Source organism: Triticum dicoccoides, chromosome 7B, assembly GCF_002162155.2.
Source record: "Triticum dicoccoides isolate Atlit2015 ecotype Zavitan chromosome 7B, WEW_v2.0, whole genome shotgun sequence".
NCBI classification, from domain to species: domain Eukaryota; kingdom Viridiplantae; phylum Streptophyta; class Magnoliopsida; order Poales; family Poaceae; genus Triticum; species Triticum dicoccoides.
This window is the reverse complement of record NC_041393.1, coordinates 562,698,160-562,707,783: the sequence shown is the minus strand read 5'-3', so window position 1 is coordinate 562,707,783 and position 9,624 is coordinate 562,698,160. Positions and strand designations below refer to the sequence as shown.

At 47.3% G+C, this 9,624-nt stretch overlaps 2 protein-coding genes across 2 annotated transcripts; one reads left to right on the top strand and one right to left on the bottom strand.

Moving 5' to 3' along the window:
- Positions 1-273: 273 nt before the first annotated feature.
- Positions 274-4,489, top strand: LOC119339406 (pentatricopeptide repeat-containing protein At5g42310, chloroplastic-like). Its single transcript, XM_037611482.1, has 7 exons — positions 274-1,491; positions 2,316-2,468; positions 2,578-2,649; positions 2,956-3,058; positions 3,137-3,250; positions 3,714-3,963; positions 4,054-4,489. The coding sequence occupies exons 1-5, from the start codon at positions 346-348 to the stop codon at positions 3,142-3,144; spliced, it is 1,482 nt and encodes a 493-aa protein (XP_037467379.1). The 5' UTR covers positions 274-345; the 3' UTR covers positions 3,145-3,250; positions 3,714-3,963; positions 4,054-4,489.
- A 75-nt stretch (positions 4,490-4,564) lies between these two features.
- Positions 4,565-5,766, bottom strand: LOC119339407 (translation initiation factor IF-2-like). The gene has a single exon (XM_037611483.1). The coding sequence runs from the start codon at positions 5,628-5,630 to the stop codon at positions 4,785-4,787; it is 846 nt and encodes a 281-aa protein (XP_037467380.1). The 5' UTR covers positions 5,631-5,766; the 3' UTR covers positions 4,565-4,784.
- Positions 5,767-9,624: the final 3,858 nt, after the last annotated feature.

Genomic DNA, 9,624 nt, shown 5'->3' with positions numbered 1-9,624 from the left:
CAGTGAGTTGTGGGTTCGAATTCTACATGCGCAATATTTTTTATCATGTGGTAGACGTGAAGAAGTGGTAGTTTCCTCGGGCGTGGGCGCGTGAGATTTACGGGAGAAGCAGGTTTCTCGGGCAAGCCTGCGAGGTCATTCAGGAGGAGGCGTGGTCGAAAGAAGGGGGGTCGTGTGATACTTTGAAGTGAAAGAAGTATAAGTGTAACAGTTTTGCTTATATAACACACATGTGCCAAATATCACATTCCTAAAAAAATCACTCGTCTCCCCGGTTGGCTCCAAGCCTCCAACCCAACCACAGCGGGAGCGAGCAGCCGAGCACGCGCGCGCGCTCCAATATCCATGGACGCCTGCTGCCTCGTCCGCCGGCATCTTCACCAACCGCTGCAGCTTCCGCCCCTCCAGTGTCTGACTCTGGGCCGCTGCTGCCGCCGCCGGCGCCGCGGCGTAGCCATCGCCGTCGCCTTCTGCTCAACGGCGCCTGACCACCACCGGGAGCGGCCATGGGAGTCCTACGACCGCGACATCCAGCCCCGCGCGGGCTCCGATCTGGCCCGCTCGCTCCAACTCCTCGCGGACATGCAGGCCGCCGGGATGCGCCCCAGCGCCGCCGCCTACGCGCGCCTCATCCGCGCGCTGGCCCGCGCCGGCCGCACGCTCGAGGCCGAGGCGCTCCTCCTCGAGATGCGCCACCTCGGGCTCCGCCCGGACTCCGCGCACTACAACGCGCTCCTCGAGGGCCTCCTCGCGAGGGCGCACCTCCGCCTCGCCGACCGCTTCCTCCTCCAGATGGCCGACGACGGGGTCGCGCGGAACCGGCGCACCTACATGCTCCTGCTGGACGCCTACGCCCGCGCCGGCCGCCTCGAGGACTCGTGGTGGGTCCTCGGCGAGATGAAGCGCCGGGGGATCCGGCTCGGCACCGCCGGGTACAGCACGCTGGTGCGGCTTTACAGGGACAGCGGCATGTGGAAGAAGGCCACCGACCTCATCATGGAGATGCAGGAGGTCGGGGTGGAGCTCGACGTTAAGATTTACAACGGCTTGATCGATACGTTCGGCAAGTACGGGCAGCTCGCCGATGCGCGCAGGGTGTTTGAGAAAATGCGTGGGCAGGGTATCAAGCCGGATATTGCTACGTGGAACGCTTTGATTCGATGGCACTGTCGGGTTGGGAACATGAAGCGTGCCCTGCGATTCCTTGCTGCCATGCAGGAGGAAGGGATGTACCCGGACCCAAAGATCTTCATTACGATCATCAGCAGGTTGGGGGAGCAAGGGAAGTGGGATGAGCTCAAAGAGCTGTTTGATAAAATGAGGAATCGAGGGTTCAAGGAGAGCGGTGCAATATATGCAGTTTTGGTCGACATTTACGGTCAGTATGGCCATTTTCGCGATGCCCAGGAATGTGTAGCTGCTCTTAAAGCTGAAAACCTGCAGCTCTCGCCTAGTATCTTCTGCGTCCTGGCGAACGCTTATGCTCAACAGGTTAGTACTACTGGAAATGGAGCAAACCAATTTCATAGTGAAATGATATGTTCTTTAATATATTCCAGTGCATGCTAAGATTTCCTGTCAAAACAATGATGTTAAGTCTCCAGAAGAATTAATAACACAAACCGTAGTTCTGGTCCTAGAATAGTGATCGGCTATAAATAATTCACTGGAAGTCCAACTTTTTTCTGCTTAAATCGTTTACACCAAACAATTAGATTGCCATGGCAAATAATTACATCTGTTAGGTAGATCTTGCCTTTTGTGTTTGCAGAAACATAATTGAGCCGACTTGCAACTTCTTTTTTGCCATGTGGTACATTAGCTTATCCAAAACAGTATGCCCCAAGAGTGAGTAGTTTGGCATTACTTGCTACTATATGGTTGTAATAGTATAAAAATCTTGAAATGTAGCCATTGTAGTTGTTTTCCCCTTCAAAAGAAGCTTAATTGGTACCGTTAACATCAATATGTATCTGCCTCTTAGTACTTGACATTCTGAAAGTTACATCGAAAAATTACAGTACCATTACATGCAACTATATTTGCTAGGTAGATTTTGCATTTTGTGTTACCTTGAGCTGATTTACATGAACTATTTTCCATCTAGTTTAGCGAGTTAGCTGATTCAGGGCTACCTGTGAGTGAGTACTTTGGCATAGCTTGCTACTGTGCATGAATAATTATTTTGACTGAAACTTTGCATGAATATTGAGTTTTGTCAGTTTAGTCGCCTTTTCGCTGATCTCAAAACCATCAATTCCTGTCTGTCCTTTTCATCTTGTGCGCATCATATTGCTTTGGCTTTCCCATTTCAGGGTTTGTGTGAACAAACTGTAAGTGTTCTTCAATTGATGGAGGCAGAAGGAATTGAACCAAATCTCGTTATGTTGAATTTGTTAATCAATGCTTTTAGTACGGCTGGAAGGCACTCGGAGGCACTAGCTGTATTCCAGCATATCAAGGACAGTGTACGTACTTTCTCCTGAATGAGAACGTTGTTATTTTTATGGTTCTTGTTTGGGTGCCATGATTTTACTTTCTTTGCACTCTCTCTTACCACTGCTTATTCTTTCTCAGGGTATGAGCCCAGATGTTGTGACTTACACTACTCTAATGAAGGCTTTCATGAGAGTAAAAAGATATGAGAAGGTCCGCCTGCTGTATTTGTAGTTTTGATTACTTCAGTTGCTTAAACATCCATATCCTTTGTTGCCAACAGAAAACCTTACTTGGTAAAAACTATGGGATTTTTTCAGCTATTAACTCTTAACTATAGAAGAGTTCTTTTTGGGTGACATGCAATTGCAACTCTCTCCTTAGCTAATGAAGATTTAATTTTCTTGATATGGTGCCAATTATGATTATATATATTATTGAGATTTTGAACCATTAGAGAAATCTACGTGCCTGGATAATTTGACGAGCTTGAAATAGTTTTCTCATTTTCTTGAACAGGTTTCAGAAGTATATAGTGAAATGGAGCGTGCTGGCTGTACCCCAGATAGAAAAGCTAGGGAAATGTTGCATGATGTGTCTGTTACACTGGAACAAATGGGATGTAAGTGTTTCATTTGCACTTTTGCAGCTGTTTTCTTGTGGTTTTCGAGGATGTATTGGTTGACGCATGCTTTGCCAGGTTATTGAAATTGGAACCCCAGCAGCTCTGAAGTGGCTCTTATGTTAATGTCTATAACTACAAGAACCCCTACTTTGCTAGCACATGCTTGATGGATCTCTTGTAAAGTAAAATGTAAGTGCGCCGATTGTATTTACTCTGAATTTGCATATAAATGGTTCTCCGGCTCTCCTAATCTCGTAACACTTATGATGTCCTTTTGCATGAAGTTGCCCCTTTATATATTTTTATTTTCTTATATAAGTTTTTTGGGGAATAGTTTGGATTGCTTACCACATGTGTCACGTGGTTATTTTCTTATCAGTTTTGCTAAAGCACATCTAGATATGCTGAATAGGATGAAAACAACTTAAATAGTACCTTGATTAGGACAAGGAAGGTTAGGCCTCAACTTAATATTATCTTCCAAATTGAGGAGCTCCTGCGCTCCTGATTTCTTTGAATTGAAACAAAAAGTGTTCGAACGGCTTCAACTTCTGTGAAGTATAATAAGTGTTGTGCAGATGTTCATTTATCACTTACTCACTTCGTATTTGAAGGCATGGTTCTCACACTTTGGCCCTTTTTAAAATGGCAGAACATGGGACAACAATTACTTTGCACACAGAAAGTTCTAGTCCACGTGCTGTGTTTCGTGGAATCTGTAGAATCTCCCTCTGGCATTTTCTCCGCTGGAGATCGTTTGTTGTGGAATAATAATGGGGCCAGCAAACACAAGATTCAGAACAACAGTGATCCTTCCTCAGTTTTAGTTAAGACTGGAGCTCTGAGGTCGAGCATAAGTTCATATCATTCGGCGCCTGCATATTTCTGGCTCCACAATGCAGGTATGCAAACAAACAAACAGCCCATTGCTATTACATCCATTTACGACGTAGGATCACCTGATATGTGCTTGCCTTTGTACTGGAGTTCAGATTTCATAGTCGAGGAAAGAGTTGAAGGAGACTTTCGGGGATCTGGACAAGGAAAAAGATGATGAAGTGTATCATAAGTTTGGAATTCCATTCATTGCCCTCTTCCTGAACCACACTGCATCGTCGTGGTTTTCAGAATATTAGGTGTACTGGGCATTGACTTGTATATCAGGATAGCTTATGAAAACAATCATCTTCGGAAGTAGACAACTCAGATGATTCTCTCTAACCATTTTCATAGAGCTACTTTCTTTGTCTTCACTTTACATTCCTCTGCTTCCGCCAATAGACTGTGAACTCAAAATAGGATCAAATAATTAGGTTAAGTGTCACTGTCCCTGTGTTTGTCTGTGTGCTGCAATCTCTTTAACTGTCCAGTATTATTCTTTCGCCCAACTTGTACTTGTACTAAATTTACTAATAGGCAGATTATATCTTTGTCAAGTTCTGTACCTTGGTGCATGTAATGGTGGTTGTGGTTTGTGATTCTAGACATAACTCGTAGTAAGAATAAGAAACAAGAACAGAAGATCCAACATTTCCATACACCTCTGTTCGTCTAAAACAGCAGAATTTATATCCTTCTTTCTGAAGCCCAACTCATATAGTAGCTACTATGCATTGCAACCTAAACATCTTCATATATATAGTTTGTTTGTCCAAGCCAGGGAAATTTCCAAAGAGATGAAGCGGAAGCTTTGGAACATAAGGAAAGCAGAGCAGATCTCTCTTCACTTGAGCTCGTCGTCGTCGTCGATGTCGCTGTCGCTGAGCAGGTCGTCAATGGCGTCCGTGTGCGTCATGCGCGCGGAGGCCTGCTTGACCCACCGCGCCATCTTGGCCGTCTCCCTGCTGACCTTGACCTGCTCCTCGAGCGCCTTCTTGAGCTTGCGCTGCTGCTCCTTGAGCTCCGTGACCATCTTCCTGTTCTCGTCGCCCCACTCGCCGGCGTCGATGCCGAGGACGTCGTCCGGCGCTCCTCCCACGCGGTCCTTCCTGCTCCGTGCGGTCGGGGCCCTCTGCGGGGCCTTCTTGGGCGAGAAGGGGAAGCAGCACGCCTGGCGCGGCGGCGGCGGCGACAGGGAGCCGTCGTCGTCCCTGCCCCTGTTCCGCTCCCTCAGCGTCGGCCGGCCGCGCCCTGGCCCGAAGAGCCGCTCCAGGTCCTCCTCCTCGTCGTCCTCTCGAACCGCGGGGACGCTCTTCTTAGAAGGATCAGCCCGCGGCCGCGGGGGAGGGCTATGCTCCTTCGCCTCTTGGCTCGCCGGGGCGACCGGCGCAGGGGGGTCCGTTTGCGGTTGCGGGAGAGGGTCGGCAGCAGGATCGTCGCGGCGCTGGGGCGGCGCGGTGGCGCTCCGGCCCAGGGTCTTGGCGGGCGGCGCGGGGGCAGCGGTGGGGAGGGACTTGAGCTTGCGGAAGCGGGACTCGAGGCTGGACGGGAGGGCCGAGTCGTCGAGGCCGGCGAGGTGCGCCGTGTTGAGCCTGGCGATCTGCTCCAGCGCGACCAGGTCGGCCACCTCCGCGAGGATGGCGTCCACCGCCGACATCCCGCCGCCGCCAGCTCCCTTGGAGTACGCCATGGCCGGACCCGAAGGCGCCGCGAGGTGGGGATCAGGAGTTCAGGACTGAGCTCTGCAGGAGTGTGAAAGAAAGAGTGTGGGTGCGGCCGGTTCGGGCGGCGTGGGCGTGGGCGCGGCCGGTCAGTGTCTGGGCCGGAGAATTAGTGGGCGAGGGAGGAGGGGGCGCGGTGCCGTTTTGTCACGTCCGGCGCGTGGTGGAGCCCCGGACCACCTTTCCCAGCTCCGCTCCACCTCGGATCTTTTGACCGTTGTGTGCCCCGGGCTGTCTACGCGCTGGCTGCGTGGAAAGGCGCGTCACCGCCTTCTCCGGCACCGGCAGGGCACGCTGCTCCGGCGGCCGTGGAAACTCGGTCGGTTTCGTCGCGTGACCCGGCGCCAGCACTCCGGCTTATATGCGACAGTGCACGATCAAAAGGTTCTTTCCTCGTTCCAAAAAGGAAATTGTTCTTTCCTTTTCAGTAGAGATGAAAATTGGCAGGCTTGGTAAGATCCAGAGCACGCCAGACGTACATGCATGGATACATTGATCCACCAACCGTATCCATCCATGTAATCAAGGGCGAATCAGGCTGCAATTCATTGGAATTACTGCCCAGAGATTCGGGGCTTCGGGCACGTTTTTATGGGGAAAACATGACGTGCTGTTTTTTTTTGGAGTTGGAGCATGATCGACATTTGAGATTAGGACATTTTTGAAGTTTCATATAAGCCCCCTCTTCAATGAAGAGAGAGGAGATAAGGGGGGAAGAAGGAAGAGTGGGCTTGTGATGAGGTCTAAGGCAGAGTTGGCGCCATAGAGGCGTAGACACGTCCGAACTCCCCTATTCCCCCCCTTAATTCCGGGACAAACTAAGGAATTTTGGATGCTCGAGCATATCTGTGGACATTTGAGGGTTAATGTTGGAGGCCTAAAAGTGGTTGTACCATCCGGTTCAGACGTATAAGGGCGAAGTAGCGAATAGCGTTGGAGATGCCCTTACACAACGACTTGGTAAATAAGTTTGTGGTAAGGTGAGAGTGGGCCTTTGACAGTGTCGACATGCATCAGTTCTCTTGTTCAGTCTGTCTGATCTGGACAAACAAGAACAAAGTAGGGGGCGTCCTTGAAGATGCCATTAGATTCTACTCATCTTTATAGAACGTCTTGTCTCGTCTAGTCGACCGAATTTGTCTAGATGGTGCTTCTGAAAAAAAAGACATCCAGTTGTATTTTACTTTTTATATAAAAGAGCCCTTCTCCCTCTGGTTTCATTTACTTGAAACCTTTTTTTTACAAAAGATAGAGCTAAGACAAAGTTCAGATGGGAAGGCTAAAGCTCAGCTAAGGGACTACATCCAAATCGAAGTGCAAACGGGCTTAAATGTACCATATCTTACAAGTCCATATGACAAAAAGTGAAGTTCTTCCGGAAGGAGGAAAGGAACTCGGGGGAGACTTGTATGAGATCTCACATTAGGTGAGATCATGAGATCAGCCCCAAAAATTCATATTTAGGCATTTCAAAAAAAGTGAAATTATTTCACAACATTCATGTGTGTGTGTGTGTGTGTGGGGGGGGGGGGTGCCTACAACACCGAAAAAAGTCAGCTCAAAACTCGATGTACATTTGGAGATTCAAAAAGACAAATTCGAATGTGAATAGTGGCAGCTTGAGTGAATAGTACTTTAACACTACTTTCACGTCCAATTTTGTCAATTTTGTTTCTATTAATATAGCTCAAACTAGGAGTTGAAACTTTTTGAGGTTGAACATCAACCATTGATGTGTATCAACATTTTTTTTGAGAATGTTTGAACATGTAGATATTAAAAAAAACGATCTCATTGATCTCACCTAATGTGAGATTTCACACAAGTCTCCCCAAAGCAACTCCTGGCGCTAGATTCAACTGAGGATCGACATGGCCTCGATACACCGTGTCTTCACCCTTGCATCGCCTTGAACATCTCACTAGCAATTTGCTCTATCAGTCTTGTTCCCCACCTCAATACCCTTGGATTTCCCCGCTTTAACTGCAATATTGATCGAGCATTAATATAGTAACAAAACATAGCTATCAATGCAGCAAGATCATTATTTTTTTTGCATGTGAAGCACATATCGTTTCTACTCTTCCAAATTGTCTGGAAAACAACAACGATTCTAATAGAAACGGAGGTTTAGATTTTTCTTTGGAAAGCTCCTGACCATGAGCCCAAAGCATTGTTTCAAATCACGAGGTGCAATTTTTAAATTAAAAGCATGTTACAACAAACACAAAAATAACCTGGCTATTGAACAAGTAAATAACATATGATCTACTCATTCATCTTTGCCACAAAAGGGCAGGCCTGGCTACCAATCCAAACCCTCCTTAACCCATACATGACCCACTTGGCGGCAGCACAATGAATGATACAGTGGCGCGATAGTTAGTGGTGGTGCTGAGAGGGAGGGCAACAGGGGTGGTGGTGTGCGGACATCGGCGACATGCGGGGGGCAGCAGCAGTGGTGCGGCGGAGATGGTGTACCGAGAGAAGGCCGAGAGAGAATTGGTTTTTTGGTTACTACCAATAAGGAAGAATGGGAGCTGCTAGACTTGTTTTTTTACCCAACTTCTCCGATACCAGAAACTTATTGTGGAAAGGGATCCACTGGAGCATCTACAACATATGACCAGAATTTTGGTGTGTTTTAAGCTTCTTCAACGATGAAGAGGGTCGCGGGGATGTTTTGACCTGCGTGAACCGGTGTCAGGGCTGGGGGCGGCCTATTGAGTGTTGGCGACAATGAAAATTGGGCGACGCCGATGACGTTTTCATTTTGACGGTTGGGTTCCCGCCAACAACCGAAGTGATGTATATTTTAATATTTGTAATTTTATCTTGAAAGCAGAACATCGAATTTTGATGCACAAAATCTAGCCAAATACTCTCTCTCTCTATATATATCTCGATGATGAGGGTCGTCACTTGTCTCACCCCATAACCTAGCTTGTATATCCCTCTAAATGTCCAAAAGGATCAATAAAGTTTTGCCTCCCCTAAAAAACATATATTTGCATCACTTGTAGCAAAAATTTAGGCATAATTTGAAAGGACACGACTAACCACCAGTCGGCAGGACGATACGCATCAGATCCGCACGATCATCCACCCGCGTCCCTCCCGCGCGATCCGCTTCGCCAGAGCCACCCATGATGACCGAGCGAGCATTCTTTAGCGAGGCCCAGCACGCGCAGCGCATGAGGCCCAAAACACAGCCCCTCTGGCCCACCTTCCCCCTCACGTGACTTACCACACTAAAACCTAGTTTCTTACCTCTATCGCCCTGATCTGTTCTCCTCTCTCCCCGACGCGCATCCATCGCCGATGACCTGCGCCCCAGATCTAATCCACCAAAAAACTAAAAAAACACTACAAACACAACGATTTGAGATAGGGGACTGGTTTACCACATCAATATCACAAGGGTTACCACCAGTTCGTCTGAATTTTGCCATAATCAGGCAAAAAACAAGGAGGTAAGTGAAAAAACAAGAAAAAAGTAGCCCTTTTACTGCATATGTGTAATACATCCGTTGTAATTGAGTTACCACTCAAATTCAGTCAGGTTACCAACAAAAGTTTGAATAAATTGCCTTTTTAAAGCCAAAAAGTTGGTAAAATTGATACATGTTCCTACCTACAGATTACATCATTGAGTTACCATCATAAATCCATATAGGTCATCATCATTAATCTATTAAGCTATCTTTTTTGAAGCATGTTAGAACTACATGTATGAAATTTCTCATTAATAACTGAGTTACCATTTCGTTTCAAGGAAGATACCAAAGTGTCTGCATTGAGTAATCAACATCCTTTAACACTTATTCAACATAAAAAGGATCCTTTTTTTATAGAACAACCCATGACAGAACAAGTTATCATGCTAATTCATTACAATTTACCAGGAAAACTCAGAAACAAAGGTGTTAAAACACTACAAGAATACCATGTGTGATTTACATT

What these genes read in the sequence shown, in the direction of transcription:
- LOC119339406 (XM_037611482.1), top strand. Translation starts at nt 346, where the DNA reads ATGGACGCCTGCTGCCTCGTCCGCCGGCATCTTCACCAACCGCTGCAG. An exon ending in CGAACGCTTATGCTCAACAG is followed by an intron (nt 1,492 to 2,315) that starts GTTAGTACTACT and finishes TTCCCATTTCAG; the next exon opens with GGTTTGTGTGAACAAACTGT. An exon ending in GAGTAAAAAGATATGAGAAG is followed by an intron (nt 2,650 to 2,955) that starts GTCCGCCTGCTG and finishes TTTCTTGAACAG; the next exon opens with GTTTCAGAAGTATATAGTGA.
- LOC119339407 (XM_037611483.1), bottom strand. Translation starts at nt 5,630, where the DNA reads ATGGCGTACTCCAAGGGAGCTGGCGGCGGCGGGATGTCGGCGGTGGAC.